Source organism: Delphinapterus leucas, chromosome 21, assembly GCF_059928025.1.
Source record: "Delphinapterus leucas isolate spDelLeu-1000000601 "Yukka" chromosome 21, BTC_Dleu_Yukka2, whole genome shotgun sequence".
NCBI classification, from domain to species: Eukaryota; Metazoa; Chordata; class Mammalia; order Artiodactyla; family Monodontidae; genus Delphinapterus; species Delphinapterus leucas.
The window spans coordinates 273,703-294,962 of record NC_143149.1 but is presented as its reverse complement, the minus strand read 5'-3'; the positions used below and the strand labels follow the sequence as shown (position 1 = coordinate 294,962).

The 21,260-nt window shown below is 37.7% G+C and overlaps 1 protein-coding gene across 1 annotated transcript in view; it reads left to right on the top strand.

The window, feature by feature from the left end:
- TENM3 (teneurin transmembrane protein 3) overlaps positions 1–21,260 on the top strand; it is a 318,373-nt gene that overhangs the window by 189,093 nt on the left and 108,020 nt on the right. Inside the window, exons 5-9 of the mRNA XM_089903558.1 lie at positions 10,415–10,629; positions 15,927–16,137; positions 16,569–16,670; positions 16,871–17,065; positions 18,143–18,343. Coding sequence (XP_089759684.1) covers positions 10,415–10,629; positions 15,927–16,137; positions 16,569–16,670; positions 16,871–17,065; positions 18,143–18,343 — 924 coding nt within the window. The remainder of the gene's footprint in view (positions 1–10,414; positions 10,630–15,926; positions 16,138–16,568; positions 16,671–16,870; positions 17,066–18,142; positions 18,344–21,260) is intronic.

Genomic DNA, 21,260 nt, shown 5'->3' with positions numbered 1-21,260 from the left:
TCCTGTCAATTCTAACTCCAAAATATCTCCTGGATCCCATCAACTCTCACCTGGATTATAGAAGCCACCTTCTATCTGGGATGTATATCTCTAGACTTGCTCATCTGTTCTTCAGATACAGATTTGAAATATCAGTACCCTACTTGACGCCCTTCAGTGATCTAGATTCTGGTCAAACGCCTTTAGATGACTTAACAGGTTCTCCACAATCTGGCTGTTTGTCACACCATACTATAGCATAGAAACAATAGAGCGGAGAGTTAAAGGCTATAGGGTCTTGAGCCAAACCACCTGGTTTCACATCCTACGATAGTTCTGACCATTATTAGCCTTTGATACGTGGGACAAGTTACTGTAAACCATCTTTGTGCTTCAGCTTTCTCATCAATTAGAATGGTCTTGAATAGTCAATGTAAATACTTAAAATGGTGTACAGTACATAGTAAATGCTTGAAAAATGTTAGTGGTTACAACCATTACTATTTAATATGTGTCTTCTTTGCTAGAGTGTAAGGCACACTGTTTTTCCACCTCTCTGTTCAAAGCTGTCAGCACAGTTATAGGCATGTAATGGATGCTCAATAAGTATTGTCCAATGAGTGAATGAAAATAGGATGACTAAATGCTATAAAGTACATAAAGGGCCCGACACAGTGCCTTGCATTAACTGTACACAGAGCAGATGTTGGTACAGCAGAGTGATTAAGGATTAAAGCTGTGCGCTTGCTGGGTGGCTTTAAGCAAATTACCTTCTTTAACCTCCTGTTTCTTCATAGGGTAGTAGTGAGGTTAAAACCATTTAATGCATGTAGGGGGCCAAGCAGTGATTGGAACATGACAGGTAGGTTATACATGTCAGTAACTATTACTTCACTCTTTTTTCTGCAATTCAAGATTACGTACTTGTATTCGTAGCAAAATTCTTAAGAATGTAGCTCCTTAAATCGGCATCAAAATATCCTCTAAAGCAATGTTAGAAATACCTATCATTAGTTATTTATATTTTTAATTATTTCGATTTTATGAAGAAATCTATTCCTTAATCCTCCTTTGAATGCATAGTACTCATTCATTCTGCATTTATTTATTGAGCATATAACATTATGTGTCATGCACAGAGCATGGTTCTGAGAACATAGCAGTGAGAAAAAAAGACAGTCACATTTGTTGTTCCCAGAGTGTGTGAATTACTAGGCAAGACAGGATTCAAGCAAGCAATTGCAATGAATTAGAAAATGCACAATAAGGAAAAGTAGAGGGTACCATGGCAGGACATTTCACACTAGCTTTATTGGAAAGAAGCAATAAGACAAATGCTGAAATTCAGCATAGGATAATTTGGGATAATGTAAGACAAAGTATGCAGGCCATAAATTCTGGTTAGTGTAACTCTAGCAAATGACTTCTCCAATCAAAAAAAAAAGAAAGAAAGAAAACTTCCAGTTTTAAAATAAATAAATCATGGGATATAATGTACAGCATGGTGACCATAGTTAACAAAACTTATCATATATTTGAAAGCTGTGAGAGAGTAGATCTTGAAAGTTCTCATCGCACATGAAAAAAATGGTAACTATGTATGGTAGAGTTATCGTGGTGATCATTTCACAATATATACAAATAACGAGTCATGTTGTACGTCTGAAACTAATATAATGTTGTACGTCAATTAAATCTCAACAACAAAAAACCTCCTTTTGTATGAGTACAGATTGAAAAACTACATATATGTGATTCATCCTCTTTAAATAATTCAAATTGCTTTTTAATTTTTCATTGTTATTCAGCATGTATGACTTTTCTCAAATACTAGCCAATTTCAGATAATTAGATTTTATAGCAAGTTAAAGATTGCCTGTGAATTGAAGAAATAGAGCTAACGGGGCTGCAAGAGCATTGAGTTTTATTCAATATTGTATATAGTATTTATGTTGTTGCGTTGTATAATAGTTCCTTAATTAGGTGCTATATTGATTTTGTCCATTAAACTATGTTTGCAAGGTAGTGTTTTAATTCACTTAGCTTCTGATGTAACACTCTGTATCCACAATGTTAAGTTATGGCATGTGGTTGTTTATAAAAAGATATGTTCTCTCAGAGCTCTCAAAGTCAGGGTATGAATCCAAGGTTAGGTCATCGAATTGGAGGGTGGGCTATTGATTGTCTATAAATGGCCCAACCTTGCTTCCTGACGTCTTAATTATTAGTGCCGCTGTGGGACTTAAAATGATATTATCATTTACCTTCCTCAGCAGTTGAGTTGGACTTTCACAGTTGGATTTATTTTCTGCCTTTCCATTTTAATCATTATAGGCTGGTTTACTCACATGATGTGCGGGCAGCAAATTCGTGATATCTATGACCAAAAAATGCAGTATTTTTTAACTTTGGGTTGTTTTCTGATATCACAAAATAATATTCAAACATACCAAACCTCCTAATTACCGGTATGATTTTAAATACTACTCTGTTTTGTCCTTATAAAATCTAGGGCTGGTAAACTATTATTCATAAAATATCTCAGAGTACAGAGTTCTTTTTTTAAGGCATTATCTGAAAAATGCCACTTTACTGATGTGTTTTTCTATAAACTGGGTATCACATAAGAAGGAGAGGAATAACAGTAACTTTGTGGTACTCAGTCTCTTTATGTTTTCACCTCTGACAACTGTATTTTAAGACATTAAGACTGTTGTAACACATGCTTAACTGATGAAAGGAAAAATCACAGTTAGTAGGTGAAAAGACGGCTAGTGGCTCCCACACTGAGGCACAACAGGACAAGCTGAAAAAAAAATCTTCAAGATGATACTTTATTGTGTTTGAAGATGTGGTACATCTCACTCTTACTGTGAAGGCTTTAATTGGTTTGATTCCTAACCCACATGCTTTGAGTTTAGAATAACTACAGGGCACTCTGTTGCCCTGTCTATTTTTTCCTCCATCTTTCCTCCTTTTTCTCTTAGTAAAACCTACAGACAACCTTAGTGTTTCCTATGATCATTCCCAGGTTCAGACTCTGGGGGCTTAAGGATGGAGTGATCTCAGTAAGGGGGGCTGGAGAGCACTAAAACTGGCCCTTCTTTTATTTCCTCTGAAGCCAAAGTTTTCTGGAATTCAGGACATGATGAAAGACATCTGTTTCCAGGCTTTTATCTAGGAGGACTGATGAGCTTCAGAGGAAGAGGTTGTCCAAGTATTTACAAGTTTATCAAATGGTGTGAATAGCTCGCCGACTTCCAGGTGTGTTTACAGTCAATAAAGAGCGTTTGAAAACACTAACAGGAATGACCACACTTGACTTGGCCAAATTAGAGGAGGGCCATGACTTGAAAAGCAACAATGCAGAATTTAAAAAGACAAAGCCCCTTCACAAAACTCTAGTCTCCTGACATTCAAATAGAGACTTTTTAGCAGGAATGTTGTACTGATATTAGCTGGCAGTTCTGTGGATTTAAGCGGAGGAAAATCTGTGATGTCCTTATATCTCTATATCACTGATTATAATGACAGGGTCAGGTCAGCATCTACCCTTTAGAAAAGACACATTCTGAGACTTTAATTCAAAATAAATCCATTCTAAATAGTGTAATAATTTGAAGCAAAAGACATTGATAGGCACTTAAAAATAAGATTCACATTTCATAGGAAAGGCTAGAATAGATCAGTGATCTTCAAACTACTTTGTTCTTGTGCCTCTAAAACAAAATATGTGTACAAATTTATATTGAATTTTAACACAGATGTAGAGAACAAACGTATGGACACCAAGAGGGGAAAGTGGCAGGGGTGGTGGTGATGGGATGAATTGGGAGACTGGGATTGGCATATATACACTAATATGTATAAAAGGGATTACTAATAAGAACCTGCTGTATGCAACCATAATACTCTTAAGTGTTTTTTAAAATCCATTTTATTCTGTACTGAATTTTGTTTACAGTTATTAGTTGTACATATTCGGATGAAATCAACCTGATTATGATATAAATATGTTGAGCATTTTGATAATTATTAAATGTAAAAAGTGAAAATGTATTAAAAATACCTCTGAATGAGATGAATGGGGACTTTTTCAAATAGTTTATGTATTCACTGATGAATATTACTTATTACAAGAGCAAAGCAAGGTTCAGTATCAATTCTGTTCCTCTTATCCTTTGTTATAAGTATAAACATAAGAAATCTTGCTACAAGATAAGCAGAAGGGAATGGAAGAATTTTTTTGGAAGGATGCCGTTCAATGATTTGAAATCCTTATTAGACCACATTGTGATCTATTTCCAAAAAGTATATTTAGTGGTCTGCAAGCTGTCAACTTCATCACATTTCTTCTTCAGTTTTATTGAAAGCAAAGAATTAGCAACTACCTGCTTTCAAAAAGATTCGTTATGCAGTTTTCGAATCAATACGATTTCTCAATTTCCGTGGAGAATACCAGAAAAGGCTTCACCAAGGCTTAGCAAAATACATACTGCCAACTATACCTCTTATTCTTTTACTTCGTGGCACTTTATCTAATACATGCAGAATGGACTGGAAAATGGAACTGTTGTTCATTTTCATTTACCTTAGGTGTAATCTCTCTGGAATGCTTTTATCATATTATATACTTTCAATATCTCTATTTAGTTAGCTCACTAATTTATGAGGAATACCCACTATATAATTTACTGGCAGAGCTAGTTCCCATTAAAATCAAACATTTTCTGTCAGAAAAAAGTATGACTTGTTTTTTCAGTTCAAATAAATTAATACGCGTTTTGTCACAACTGTCTCAGCTCCGAATTCCTATGCTAGGCAGGCAGTAGAGAGATGAACAAAGACCAAATCCTTGCCAGGAGTTTGACCATTGGATTAAGTAAGGCATCATTGCCTTTAACATTTCTTACTTTATTGATGTTCTCTTTGCAATCATGAAACTCTTCTGCAAATGAAAAGCATTCATGGACAATGTTTGGGTGGGTGATGGGGGCATGAAACAATAAGGTTCTCCCTCCCTTTTGATATATCGGATATTAAAACGTGCCAACAGTCTTAACTACTCCATTTCTCAACTTCACCGCACTTTGCCTTTGATAGAAATACGTGTAAGACAGGAAAAACACTAAAGCCCTACCGTGGGTTTATGGTGTCTTGACTAAAGGAGGTTTATCAACAAAAAATACTTTCAGTTTTGCCTGTTTGACACACTGGAAACTTTATGTTCTAAGACAATGTATGAAAGAAAGATTCTGGGTGTGTGAGAGGTGTGCCTTCTGTTGTAAAGAAGTCTACATATGGAAGTTGTTGAGGTTCTAGAAGTTAATTCCCATAAAATACTCTACCCCTCTTTCCTCATTGGAAAGTCCTCAGGTTCCCTAGGGGTATGACTACTCTTGTTTGAAGACTCCTTGACTAAATGACCTCCAAGGACACTTGAACTCTGAGATTCTGTGAAGCTTTTTCATTACAGGTACACAAGAAAACTGTGATCGTAGCTACTGCTGCCCCATTCAAGCACATCCACTCAGTCTTGGTTATTTTGTCTTACAAATGAAAGAACCTTCTCTCTGAAAAAGAGCCACCTGTTAAATTAGCTATGGGACTAATTGGATAAGTAGATACACTTATTGACCCATCAGTGGGTACACATATCTTTTCAGTGAGAAAGATTTTAACACCTCAAAATAGAATACGGAGAAGCAACAAAGCAAAACCTGAAAGCCTAGAAGTCAGAACTTGATTACTGTTTCCAAAGCTAACGCTCTTGGGCAAAGATGGTGTTTTGGAAAAACAGCTCCAGGATTAGTACCACTTAATGCTTACCGGCTCTCAAAGCATGTGTGCGCTGTTAAAACTACTAAACCACTTGTACCAGCAGGAGATAGGGTGAAGACCAGAGAGTAGATTCGGTCACATAAGCTTCAGAAAATAACAATAAACTTGTTAATAACAGTAAAGTATAATAATAGCCTTAGAGGGCTTCCCTGGTGGCGCAGTGGTTGAGAGTCCGCCTGCCGATGCAGGAGACACGGGTTCGTGCCCCGGTCCGGGAAGATCCCACATGCCGCGGAGCGGCTGGGCCCGTGAGCCATGGCCGCTGAGCCTGCGCGTCCGGAGCCTGTGCTCCGCAATGGGAGAGGCCACAACAGTGAGAGGCCCGCGTACCGCAAAAAAAAAAAAATAATAATAATAGCCTTAGAAATGTGTGAACATAATGAGTCCAAATATGAATGATCTCATGTTTACTAACATGTTAGTGGGAAAAAAGACTACTACTCCATTGGATATGTTTTAAATAGCACCATGTGGAAGTCAACCAAAAGACAAAAACTTATTGGGAATTTATAGTAAATTATAACACACAGAATATTTTGTTATAGTATCCGTGGCACACAAAACTGCCCATTACTTCCTAATAAATTACGTCCTAAAATTGAAAGCCAAGCAGATTCTCTGGTATCTTTCAGCGAGCTAACATACCTGATTTTATATGGAATAGACAAACTTAAAACCCAGTAATTTGAAATAAATATTTTTTAATAAAAAGCAAAGATTATACGGATGACTCTATAAAACACATAGTTCTGGAATTGTGCAGACCCCGATTTGCATCTTGACTCAGCCGTCACTTTAGGCATGTAATTTACTTCTTTGAGCCTTAATTTCCTCATCTCAAAATAATATCGACCTCATAGAGTTGTTTTGAAATTTAAAACAGGTAGTACAGGTGAAACTACCTGGCATGTTGTAGGTTCTCACTAAAGGTTAATTCCATTTCTCTTTTCCCCCCTCCTTAATCTTCTTCGTAAAATCTAATTTATGAGAAATTTAGGTTCTTGTGCAAAAGCTTCCAAAATGAAAAGTAGAACTTGATCTCAGTTATTTTAAAATTCCTGTGAATAAAGAAAGATATTTGCTTAGATAGCAAGCAAAAGTAATCTCTGGGTGTGGGGTTATATTTTTTATCTTTTTATTTATATATTCTAATTTTGCTAAAATGAATATTTATTAATATCATAAGATACATATTTTAAATTTTAATGAATGATGCATGATTTATAGTCTGTGAGTTGATACCTGAAAAATTACAGTGATCACTATAACCCAATTTTGAACTTTTATTTTCAAGAACATTTTATATTAGTAAATTAGTTCAACAAAGATAGACCTGGTAGGTAAAGGACTGTTAACTGCCGTGATTATAGACATCAGGAAAAAAGAAAGGAAGTGAAACTGTAAATAATGACTTTTTCTTAAGCTTTCTTTTACAGCCCCCTCCTGCCTCCTACCTAGGTTGTTGCAACTGTATCCTAACTCATCTCTCCACTTCTGGGCTTCCCACACTACTGCACTTTAATGTCCTTGAGACAGTGATTTCGTGTCACCTTTTGCCCGATCAGAACCTTTAATGGGTCTCTGTTTAGGTGTAGCTGTCCTTTGCACCTGATGGTCATATGTCATTGTAGGATGCAGTAGTCCAGATAGAAAAGAATCCCAACACTTACTAATAACACACTCTCCCTCAAACTTCACACTTATCCATAAATGTGATTTGTTGTGAATTACTCTAGACCCTAATGGCCATAACCTGGATATCTACCATAAACATCTGTTCCTTACTAATCTTTTTTTTTTTCTGGCTGTGTTGTCTTCGTTGCTGCGCGTGGGCTTTCTCTAGTTGCGGCGAGTGGGGGCTACTCTTCGTTGTGGTGCGCAGGCTTCTCATTGCGGTGGCTCCTCTTGTTGCAGAGCACGGGCTCTAGGCACGCAGGCTTCAGTAGTTGCAGCATATGGGCTCAGTAGTTGTGGCGCACGGGCTTAGTTGCTCCACGGCATGTGGGATCTTCCCGGACCAGGGCTTGAACCAGTGTCCCCTGCATTGACAGGCGGATTCTTAACCACTGCACCACCAGGGAAGCCCTCTTACTGATCTTGAATTGTTTCTCCTGATGACACGCACGCGCATGCACACACACACACACACAAAAAAACATATTAACAGATAAGTGCCTTTGTAGCATTGAAGTATATATAATTAACCCATGTTAAATCTATTTCAGGTACCTATTTTTAAAACATGCCATAAATTATATGCATAGTAACACAATGCCTATATATATTTATGTATATACATATATACCTACCTTCAAGAAAAGGGGTGGAATAATGCTCTTTGACAGAGTTGAAAATACAAAAAAGCTAGTGGGAAGCAGCCGCATAGCACAGGGAGATCAGCTCTGTGCTTTGTGACCACCTGGAGGGGTGGGATAGGGAGGCTGGAAGAGGGAGGGAGACGCAAGAGGGAAGAGATATGGGAACATATGTATATGTATAACTGATTCACTTTGTTATAAAGCAGAAACTAACACAGCATTGTAAAAAATTATACTCCAATAAAGATGTAAAAAAAGAAAATAACCCACACACACAAAAAAATTTTTTTTAAAAGGAACATGAATTATAAAGACCAAATTCTTTAACCTGGTATTCAGGGGCCTCCACCATCTGATATCATTTTTCCTTTTCCAGTCTTATCTTTCATTACTTCCATGACAAACCCATTAATGTCTTCCATTCATTTAATACCTACTGAGAGCCAAGTGCTTTATATAGAATACCTCATGTAATCCTTATAGCAGTCCTGTGATTGCATTATTACTAGCCCCATTTTACAGGTGAGGTTTAGAATCAGAGCTTTAGTATATACCTTCAGGTCACACTGCTAATTATTGGCAGAGTTGGGATTCAAACCTACGTTTATCTGACTCCTGCATTTCTTAACTTCTTTTCTAGCCAGATGGATGTCTCTGCTCACCATCACCCTAACACGTGTTCAGTTCCATTGCCATGTTTTTAGTTATGATATTCACCCCAACTCAGAAACCTTAACCTCCTTGTCCTACAAAGTTTAGCTCAGAACTTACCCCTTCTGTGAAATCTTTCCACCTCCAGCCTTCAGTGATATCACTTTGCTCTGACCTGTAACCATGTGTTGCTTTAGATGGTCATTTAATTTATTAGTTTTTAGGTGTTGTCTTCCCAACCAGGTAACTAGTTGCTTGATGGCAGAAGCCATCAAAGCCAGACTAATCTCTAAGATTCTATTCTCTAATTTATATTTCTTCTTGATACCCACAATTCTGTGTCCCTAGTAAACACTCAAAAATGATCTCAGTGTTAAATTAATAATTCTTCATAGATAGAAGACTCTCCTCTGTCATTAAAATAAAATAGTTCACAACTCTCCAACTTGAAATGAAGTCATCTAAATTTTGAATTCACAACTTATCCGGTGTTGTATAATCGATATTTTATAACATTATGTAATATCTGAATTAATATTCAGATCAGTGTTCTTAAAAAGACAAATTCAATACTGTCAACGTTGTGACTTTCAAAAAGATTGACTTGATAGAGGATAATCTGCCCACTTCCATTCTCTTCCTTTGCGTTCATGGACGCTTTCCATGGAATAAGAGACAGTGTGGTTTTGTGTCCATTTAAGGCAAATTGTAAAACCTTCTCTATCACTAACCCCCTCAGAATGAGGAAGAACCTTAATGAAGAGGGAAGGAGGCGGAGACATACCAAAAAAGAGGATTCTTGGATCTGTTTCCTAAAACTGGGAAGGAGATGGTCTCTAAGAGGGGCCAGAGATTCAGGGAGTGGAGACTCTTTGTTCTCAACACGTTGAAAGTCAGTGAGAGGGCTAACACACGTGCGTGGAAGGCTGAAGGTGACGTTGAGGCAAAGATCAGAAGGAAGAGAAGTTGTGGCAGCCTACATTAAAAACTTCGTGAGAATTTAAACTTACCCTCCTCCTTCCCTTCCCCTCATAACGTGCCCCCTGCCCCCTGTCAACCGCCCTTCAGGCATCTGAATTTTCATTCATTCTACTATATAGTTTGGAGGGAACTACATGAGTCTGCCATTGACTGTTTTTGTTGTTTGCTTAAGGATTGATTTGGAAATCTCCATAATCCATTCTGCAATTTCCAATCCATTAATTTACACTTTGCAGGGTTATGGTATGTTTAGAATGACTGGTAAATACCAGACTTAGATTAATCTCTCCCAAGAAATAACAACACATGTAATTTGTAAGATGATTACGTTTCAAGCGATCAAGAAATACTGTAGGTGTGAAAACAGTTGCAGTAATAGGCATAACTTGGGAGGAAGTAAAGGGATGTTGACTTAAATATCTTAAAGGATGTGCTCAGTCAGAGTTGGTTGAACAATATCTAACAAAGAAAAACCTTTTAAAGGGAAAATTAGAAATAAATAAGAGCATTTCATTTATCAGAAGAAAATGAAATTTTGAGCATTTAAATAAAAAGAATGTTTTGAAAGTCAGAAAGCTGTTCTGTTTTTTGGCTTTGTTTCTTTTTAATTTTTTGTTCTTTTTCAATGGATCTCTTACATTCAGGAAAATTGGGTGGATTTACACAAGAAAATAACACCATAGATTCCGGAGAACTTGATATTGGCCGAAGAGCAATTCAAGAGGTTCCTCCTGGGATCTTCTGGAGATCACAGCTCTTTATTGATCAGCCACAGTTTCTTAAATTCAATATCTCTCTTCAGAAAGATGCACTGATTGGAGTATATGGCCGAAAAGGCTTACCACCTTCCCATACTCAGGTAGGCTCTGTTACCAATAAAATGAAAACTGCTAGTTTACATTTTTAAAGTCATTCTGTTTCTTAAGTTCAGCTGTTTAACTGTTTGACCGCTTTTGTGTTGATCTTTTACAGTGAAAAGAATTTTGAATATAGGTGACACTTATCTTGAGATTTTTGAATTAGTAGGAAGAACAGCATTTTCTTCCTGACTTGCTTTAATCATTATTGATTGATTAAAATGTACAGAATTTGTGAGTAACCTGATGAATATTGAACATCATCTGAGTACGTAGTAAAACACCATAGATTTTCCAAGTGTTTTAGAAAGATTCTATGATCATTTCCAGAGATCATACTCCCTTCATGTAATAGATGCATGACATTTTCATCTCAAACATGTATTCATTCTGTTGAAAATATATTATATACCTTTTACTTTATGTCAGATTTACTCTTTGTAAAGAAATTATGGGAACATAAACAGAAATATCATGATATAAACTTTATCAACTCAAGCCATGATTCCTAGTCTACATATGATGAACACTGAAATACAGAGATAAAAGAGCTTTCATAGGTCACCAAGGATGATCACAAAACAATTCAAATGCCCCTATATCGTAGATTCAAAGAACTTTAAAGTCAGTTTGCTTTCATGAAAATCACCTCACAACTGTCACAGACCGATAATCCCACAGATTTTTCATAGTCTAATATTGGCTCACGGTGTATAAATTGGAAATTGTGGTTTAAAGAGGTCCCATTATGTCTAAGAGAAATTACTTAAATTACCTACCACAAAACTGGAGCCCGGACTTTTCCCCAAAACAGGAATTCCAAAAAATGTAATCGATGGTTAATTAAAATTGACAATTAGATAAGCTTAAAGTTATGCTTGAAAATCAGTTTATTTACTCATAGAATTTCATGCCGATTTTAATTGGATTTATCAAATGAGGACCAGAGGATTTTCATGTATGCTTTATATTATGTAATTTTGTGAGAAATGCTTTTTCTATAACCTCGGAATATAAATTATAAAGAAAAATTGATCCCTATACTAATAAAAATAATATCTTTAAAAAAAAGATGAGTAAGAAAATTTGAACGCGCTCTCTCTAATGTCATGGATCAGGGAAAGTTTCATATGCATTCATAAATTATACAGCTGTAAATTTTTTGAATGTCATGCTTTGGTGTATTCATTTTTCTGATTTAACGTTTTTCATATCTACATTGTTAAAGTAAGTCCTTTAATGTTTACATGTCAAATTCCTCTTATTGTGTACTGGGGTCCAATTTTAAATTTTAGATTACAGTTGCATTTGACTCTAGTTAATGTTATAGGTGACACTGACTAAGATGTAATAACCGGATTTTCTTAAGTGGAAGTGGCCCTCTCTGACTTCAGTTATAGCAGATAGACTGCATTTAGTAGAGCAGTAGTCCAGTGAAATAGGGAAAAAAAATTTTTTTTTCCACTGGAATCACATACATGATTAAATTATTTTTGTATAACTCAAGAAACATACCTCTAAACTAAGTACAATAGCGAGCTTGTAACCTAAAAATTCCAAAAATTAATTTCAGAAAACATTCTCTAATGCATTGGGCACTTAAGGTTTATTTAAAGGTTTAGGGTTGACTTATTGGAGGTTATATATACCATATAAGACTAGGGAATAAAAGGTGTAGTTTCAGGTTTTCTTATAATTCTTCTGGTATTTAAACACAATATATGTGATATCCACTTTTCTTTTCTCCCACAATATATGTGTTTAAGTAGGTTATGCATTTTCTTAAGCTCCACAGTTATTAGAGTTCCTTCCTGCAGTTTATTCAGGATCAGCAGAGCAGACAGCTGTTTCTGAGTTCAGTGTTTAAACATGAAATATGCTGTAAAACAGCCCAAATTGAACATTTCTCTGTTTCTGGGGAACGTTAAATAAATCAACCTGAAATAATTAAAATTGGCCCACCATACAGAATAATCACTTGAGTTTTGAAAGTCTTTGTGACCCTTTGTAAAACTGTCCATATGATGGTTACCAAGGAATCGACTGACTTTCTTCTCCCTGATGCTCAATTCATTCTCCTGGACAGTTAGAAGCCTAAGGAAGCAAGTTAACGCTTTACAGTTAATACTGTACTGTATCCTTTAAGTGCATCTGCATGAAGGCTATTTTAGAATGGGAGTCGGAAACCTGGGTTCTTGAGCACACACCCCTGTCACTTTATGACCTTGTGACCTTGCACAAGTCTAACTTCCTTGTGCCTCAGTGTCTATCTGTAAAATGAAGGAGCTGCATCAGGTGATCTTTAAAAGCACTCCCTCCTCTATGTCAATGATTTACAGCAAGAATCTACCACCACCAAAGAGTTGATTTAAGAGCACAGTTAGGTATCCATAGATTCTGCATTCTCATCATTTTGATAACTGAAATGAGTTAAGAATTGGAAAATCTGTTCGGAAACGAACCACCAAGATGCCTTTATCAGGTATAAGCTTTGTCTCATGATTGCTCCTCCAAAGTGGTGAGACTGAATTTTGTCCTAAAAATAGCATAAGATTCTAAGACTTGCTGCGCAGAAAAATCCAGAGGAATCTTATGAATAGGTATTAGAGAGCAAAATTCTCGGATTTGCCCATAAGTGATTAATTTACACCCTGAGAACAAAGGTTATTAAATTTCTACCCCACATAGTTTGTTTCCTTTTCGTGGAGATAGCTTCAGTGTTAGATAGGGGACGTGTCTTTAGGTATTTGAGTGCCCTCCTGAAGTTGTGTGTGAAATGCCCCCCGAAGGGCCTCAAACTGGGTAGATACTCAACAACCGTCAGCTACTCCCCGCCCAGCCTCACTTTATTGTTCACACTGTGATGAGAAACAGTGATCCCTATGATAAAGGTGACAATTAATAGGGCTTGTTAGGAGAAAAAAGTGTTTATGTGCAATGGGACCATAAGAAGAAACTTTTTCTTGTCTTTTTGCCATGCTAATGCAAGTATTTAAATCTGATGAGAAAATGAATGGCTTATTTGAGGCAGAGGCACCTTTCAAATGTGCTGAATTAATTTCCTCTGATAATTTCGGAACAGAATCCCAGTGAAATTTTGCAGTTCAGATATCCATACCAGTCATTATTTTCATCCTCATAAGCTGTAAATGAAAAAGTGTTTGAATGCTAATTACGTTGTGGCTTTTTTTTATATTTCTCACAGCTGAATGATGTTATAATGCAGTTTGACTACACCAAACAATAACAAAAAAAAGCTTTTATATTTAAATTTAAAATTTAGTATGTAGGAAGCTGAATTACATATTCTAAATTCTGTCCAATAGTAACAGTAAGAGGTCTGTGTACGGTGGCAACGTATTTAACTGTGATTCTTAGAATCCCAACAACTGATTTTTTTTCAATTTGATTGTATTAAGGGATTCAGTATAAATAACCTTTCCTTAGGAAAGATGTCTGATGAAATTCCATTTAAGCAATCTATCAGGAAGTAGAATATCGATGATTCACATGTGTAGTGCTTTAGCGTTAATGATTTATATTTATAGTGCTGTAGTGTACTTTTCACCATAAATACATACCTCAGGAATAAAATGAAACTGGGTTAGAGTCTATAGACACTATTTAAGAAACTATTGTCTAACAAGTTTATTAAAACTGTGTTGGAAAGTCTCTACAGTGTCTTCCAAATTCACTGAATTATCTCTGGCTACAAAATTTTACCCCACTATTACCAGTCACATTCCATTTTTTTCCTGTTTAGTTATTTGCTTGTTTATTTATTTATTTATTTATTTATGGCTGCGTTGGGTCTTCGTTGCTGTGCACGGGCTTTTCTCTAGTTGCGGCGAACGGGGGCTACTCTTCGTTGCGGTGCACGGGCTTCTCATTGCGGTGGCTTCTCTTGTGGAGCACGGGCTCTAGGCGCACAGGCTCAGTAGTTGTGGTTCGCGGGCTCAGTAGTTGTGGCTCATGGGCTCTAGAGTGCAGGCTCAGTAGTTGTGGCGCACGGGCTTAGTTGCTCTGCGGCATCTGGGATCTTCCTGGACCAGGGATCAAACCCATGTCCCCTGCATTGGCAGACAGGTTCTTAACCACTGTGCCGCCAGGGAAGTCCCCATATTTTTTAAAATTATCTTCAAATTCTCCAGTTACATTCTTCCAACTACCCAATGTTCATGATTAATCTTGCTAAAACAAAAATTAAGTTTAATGATGATTGACTTCATGATCATAATTGGGCCGGCCATCCCTTCAAAATTCCTCCATTGTTTAATTTTTTAGACTTTTGATCAAAGATGTAAAGGCATCTTGTTATATGTTTTTGATCTAACTGTAACTAAGTAAAAATCCATGGCTTTCTCCATGATGCTCGGAATGGTTACATCAGGGTCACAGAGAGGGGTGGAGTTGGGGTAACGGGAACAGCCCAAGCTTTGGAGCAAAGCGCACTGGAGTTCACATACCACCTGCGCCACTGACCGGATATCTGACCCTGCTCAAGCTTCTCAAGCTTCAGTTTCCTTCATCTTTGAAGTGTAAACATTAATTCCTTCCTAGAAGTGTTGCTATAGGAGGATTAAAAATAATCCTGGCACAAAGTAATTATTCAGTAGCAGTGGTTACTACTTGAGTGTTAAATAGGAGAAGATCTTAAGAGATCATCTAATGGTCTAACTAAAATAGAGCTGCTGGGTTTGGAATAGTACAGGTTTATGGTTGTATCCCCAAACTGCCTAAACTCACAAACTTAAAAAAAATTTTTTCATAATTTTATTGAAGTATAGTTGATTGACAATGTTGTGTTAATTTCCACTGTACATCAAAGTTATACATATATATTCTTTTACATTATGGTTTATTACAGGATACTGAATATAGCTATACAGCAGGACCTTGTTGTTTATCCATCCTATATATAATAGTTTGCATCTGCTCATCCCAAACTCCCAATCTATCCCTGCCCCAACCCCCCTCCGCCTCTAGGCAACCACAAGTCTGTTCTGTAAACTCACAAACTTTTTATCAGTCAGAAGAATTAAATAAGTTTGGAAACCGTATTGCGCATCAAGGGAAGAAATGGTCTGTGATGTTTCAATACAACAGTGGTATTTGGTGTGCAGTGGGTAATCTCCATCACCCCTGTAAGTGCGATGCCTAGAAGACCTGTCAATCAGGAACTTTTTTCTACCATTGTGTTTATTAGAGCAAAGGAGAAAAGTTTGGAAAGGAAAGAGAGGAGCAGCCACAACCGTACTCTTTCCAACTACTCAACAGTTCTCCTTTTCCTCATTCTCAGTACGACTTTGTGGAACTGCTGGATGGCAGCAGGCTGATTGCACGAGAGCAACGGAACCTGCTTGAGTCCGAAAGAGCTGGGCGACAGGCGAGGTCCGTCAGTCTCCACGAGGCCGGCTTTATCCAGTACTTGGATTCTGGAATCTGGCATCTGGCTTTTTATAATGATGGGAAAAGTGCAGAGCAGGTGTCCTTCAATACCATTGTGATAGGTAAGAACTGTCTTCAAAGCATACTTCCGGGCTTCCGGCCTCAACACTGTGTTGCATAGAAATGCAACTGTCTTCACCAATTTGAGTGATCCCTAGGATGTTAGAGCCTGAGGTAAAAGTGAGAAATATTTTTTAAATTGTTTGTTTATGACTGTGTGACAAACCATGAAGCACTGGAAGACAGTATCACTTGGAAGTAGCTTGGAGGAGGACAGTGCATCGCGAAAACGCTTTAAAACGTCTGCATTTGAAATGTCAGTGTTTTGCTTTACTATTCGAATAATCTGGTATGAATGAATACTTTTGGGGGGTTATGGAGCAAGCCACCCATGCTTCCTTCAAGGTGTAGCTAAAATGATTGAAGTGACACAGTTTACCCTGCACGAGAGGCAGGCTGCACAGCAAGGATTGCTTCTTTTTCTTTTCTTCAGAGTCTGTGGTGGAATGCCCCCGAAATTGCCATGGAAATGGAGAGTGTGTTTCTGGAACTTGCCATTGTTTTCCAGGATTTCTAGGTCCGGATTGTTCAAGAGGTATGCGAGTTAGATTCTCTTCTTAAGCCAATATAAATAAGCTGTAGAAACACGAGCAATTCAGAAAGCTCTCAAGACAGGAAAGAAAAGAGGGGAGAAATGGCAGATTGCTTGTTCCAACGATGTGCCTGTTCTTGGAGAATCTCGATGGAAAACGTGGCTGTTAATTCCTAATTCCTCTGTCGTGTTTTATTTCACAGCAGCCTGTCCAGTGCTGTGTAGTGGCAACGGCCAGTACTCCAAGGGCCGCTGCCTCTGTTTCAGTGGCTGGAAGGGCACCGAGTGTGATGTACCAAATACACAGTGTATCGACCCGCAGTGCGGGGGTCGTGGGATTTGTATCGTGGGCTCTTGTGTTTGCAACTCTGGATACAAAGGAGAGAACTGCGAAGAAGGTAAACATGTCAAACCTTGCAGAGGTTTGTCGTTATAGCTTCATAAAGAAACAGCTTATATGTCTAACCCTTAGTTTGGCAGATGAATCTTTTTATATGCCTCCTTCTGAAAGTAATTTTGATTTTGCATTGCTTCATGAACATTTTACCTAATAAAAAGAATACCGAGGAGTCCTTTAGCTCTCTCTCAATTGTGTGAGTAATTTTTTTTTTTACACTCTGAGAAAGTACACAGACATTTTTGTCTTAGAACCAGTGGTGAACCGTTGAATTCTTTTTTTTTTTGCAGTTTTTCACCTTGATGCCAGCTTCTAAATCTAGCATTTTGGCCTCTCTAGAAAGACAGAATATTGAACATAGTATACTGATGGAGAAAAACACATCATGGGTTTGTGCCATAACTGTATATAATGTTGATAGTCAAGATGCTATACTGTAAAGTGCAGTTGAACTGTTTTTTCAGAAAGCAGAAAAGCACCATTTCCGTTCTTCAGTCAAATGGATTTTATTGATCTGCACACACAAAGTGACGCAATTAAGTCTCTGGAATTAAATTTTCAGGCCATTGACCCTACAAGTGTAAAGTTTTATTGAGTCAAATTGCTAAATTAAATCTCGTCACCTAAAGCACATTAAAGTGAATTAAGAGAGATGGAGAGTCTGCAACTCGTTTATTTCTCAAACATTTGAGGGTCCCATACAGCTGTCAGTATTCAGCGGTTATGGATTAGGTCAGCTGATTCAGATTTTGTTATAGAGAAGCCAATACTTATTACTCTCTGATTGGGCAGAACGGAAAGCAATCGTCTGAAATCTCAAGAGCAGAAGTGTGTAATTCACTAGAATTATAAATCCTTGCAAGAGTCTCAATTACCTAAATGGCATGATTCTTAATGCTTTATTGTATACATTCTCTGCATTTTTCAGAAACAAGTTCTTGCACATAAACAGTGGGTAAACATTTGCGTATCCAAAGTGTTCAGGTAAATTAGATTGAGGTGTAATTCTTTGTTCCATATGTACTTGTGTATATCTTCTAGATTTGACCATAAATTTGTTCTCTTTTCTTTCCACTAGCTGATTGTCTAGACCCTGGATGTTCTAATCATGGTGTGTGTATCCATGGGGAATGTCACTGCAATCCAGGATGGGGTGGTAACAATTGTGAAATACTCAAGACCATGTGTCCAGACCAGTGCTCTGGTCATGGAACATATCTTCAAGAAAGTGGCTCCTGCACTTGTGACCCTAATTGGACTGGCCCAGACTGCTCAAATGGTGAGGTTCATACATGCCATATGATTGAGCGTTTAAATCTTTAATTTAGCTACAGGTTACGACATTTTAATTTTTAAAACACACTTATTATACTTAATATAGATTTTATTAAAGTGAACATTTATAGAAATAAATATTAAAAGTAATGAAATTTGTTATCTTATAATATGGAAAGAAACAGGCTTAGTCAATTTGTCATTAAATTTCTCCTTTAGTATTAATGTAAAGAAGAATCTTTCACTTGTGTAAAGCTCTCTCTCTTCTTAACTCTGAAGGCCTGTGTACAGCTTGGAGATTTAAGCACATTATCTCATAAACAGAGAAGCTTCAATTTAAAAATTACGTGACAACAGAAGACTTAATATTATCACAATAAAGAGTAAACATATATAGATATTATGGTGTACATAATGGTTCAACGCTGAGTTTTTAATTGTAACTCTATGATTATAATAGAAATGACAGGTAGTAATTTTATCCAATCAGTCACGTTGTTTTTGAGCGCCAGCTCTGTGCATGGCTTTGTGACAGACACTGCAGGGATAAAAGAGTGTCAATCATCCCTGCCCTGTAGAATACTGGCTTTCAAGTTTTTGACCATGACCTAAATAACGTGTGGTCTTAAATACATTTTTACATTGTGACCTCATATACATATATGTGCATATACTCACATCGCTGAAACAAAAGGTTTACAAAGTGATATACACTGATACTTTCTCCCAAGTCCATTCTACTTTTTTTAATGCCGGTTGCAACCCATGAATTAATTCCATGACCCACTCGTTAGTCGTACAGTTTGAAAAGATACTGTTCTAGTCTAGAAGATTACAGTTTAATTGGGGAGATGAGATAAACACACATGACATACTTAGAAACCAGTGTGTTCCAGTATAATATTCTGTTGACTTACATGGACTAATATGCTAAATTCAGTCAGGATTTAGATCCTGCCTTGATGCCTATTGAAAGTTGTCAAGGAGATTTTTAACATTTCTTGCCTTCTTTTAAAGATTGTAGTTAGTGTGGAGGTTCAGGGAATATTTTTTGACTAGGGGAACAGTATTAGAAAGTACTTAAGAGCGTGGATTCTGAAATCCGATGTTTGGGTTCGTATTCAATCTGTACTACTTGATACCTGTATTCCCTAGGGAAATTACTGTATGCTTCAGTTTGCTCACCTATAAAATGGATTTAATCATAAGACATTCTTTCCAGAGATGCTGCTGTGGGAATTGCTTGAATTGATGCATGTGAAGTAAATACTTAGTACAAAGCTTAGCCCATAATAAATTCTAAATACAGCTGCCATCACCTTTACTACTACTGCTGCTGCTGCCACCATTACCAAAGACACGACTGTGAGAATCTCACTACATACAGGGGACAGTGACGACAGAGTATTTGGAGGTAAAAACTGAGTTGGGCCCAATTATGAGGGACACATTAGACAATGGAGAATTCACTAACAATAATGATGCCCCTGGTATGTCGAGAACAGTGGTCCAGAACTACCCCGTGGATCAGACGTCAGAGAGAACAGTGAAACCTGAGCACTAGAAGACACCGTGGCGGGCTTTCCCAGAAGGCACCGTGGCGGGCTTTCCCAGAAGGCACCGTGGCGGGCTTTCCCAGAAGGCACCGTGGCGGGCTTTCCCAGAAGGCACCGTGGCGGGCTTTCCCAGAAGGCACCGTGGCGGGCTTTCCCAGAAGGCTCTGTGGAGGGCTTTCCCAGAAGGGCGAAGGGACGAGAGCACAGTCCCTTGGAGTTAGTGGAAATGAAAGGATAAACTGAGGGACGTTTAAAGGCAAAAGAGACAGGACTTGCTGAAAAAACGGAACATAAAATAGGGTGCGAAGAGCTGAAAGTCTGAGGCAAGGGAGATTGCGGTTGGTGTTCATGTCTCTGAAAGAGGCGAGAAAGTTGGGAAGACGTGAGAATCACCGAGTCGGCAGAACGCAGGCGCGGCAGTGGGAGGCGAGTGAGAGGTAGAGACGGTGACGACTTCTGTTTGGACCAACTGAGCAAAAATAAATTAAAAAGCAGGAAAAGAAGAGAAGAAGGAGGAGGAAAAGAAAAAGCGGAGGAGGATAAACAGAAGGGGGGGGCGAAGGACAGATTTTATGAGCAGTGTCAGGTACATAAAAATATCGTGCAGAAGCCTTGGATTCAGACAATCCTTGTCTACTCTTAACCCTGCCCACACCTATTGCCCTCTGAACACCTGCTGTTTAACAGTAAGTGGTTAAGAAACAGGGATTCTGCAGCTGACCTGCCTGGGTTCAGATCTAGGACTGGCTATTTCCTAGCCGTGTGATGTTGGACAAGTTAATGTAACTTCTGTGCCTCCGTTTATCTGTAAAATGGGAATACTAATAGTGCCACCTTATATACAATTGTTGTAAGGTGTAAATGACTTAGTATGTGAAAAGCACTTATGATAGGGCTTTACGCGTAGTAAGTACTCCGTGAGTGTTAGCCATTAAGAAGGACTCTTGGTGGCATTGGTAATAGTTATGGTGGTCGAATTCCAAAGGCTAATTGTAGGTCATCATACTTAATTCCTCATCAATTCAGAGGCACTTCCACATAAACGTATTGATTGGATATAGTTCCCCAAATGTGAAATTTATGAAATGAAAATATAATCTATTAACCTAATGGCATAAGCCTAAATGAAATCTTGCTAGTAGCTAATTAACATGCTTATTTTAAGGGAGGAGAAAAAGACTCATAGTTTTTACAAGTCACTCTTTATTGGCATTTTGAGGAACTTGGGTAACAGGTTTGCTGCCCTATGCGTCAATATCGGCGTGAAAGATTCATGGGCCGCTCTTCGCCTATTACACATTGAACCTCGGAAGCCCAAACTAAAAGTCTTATATAGGCTAATTTGTGGTATTGATGGAAAACTTC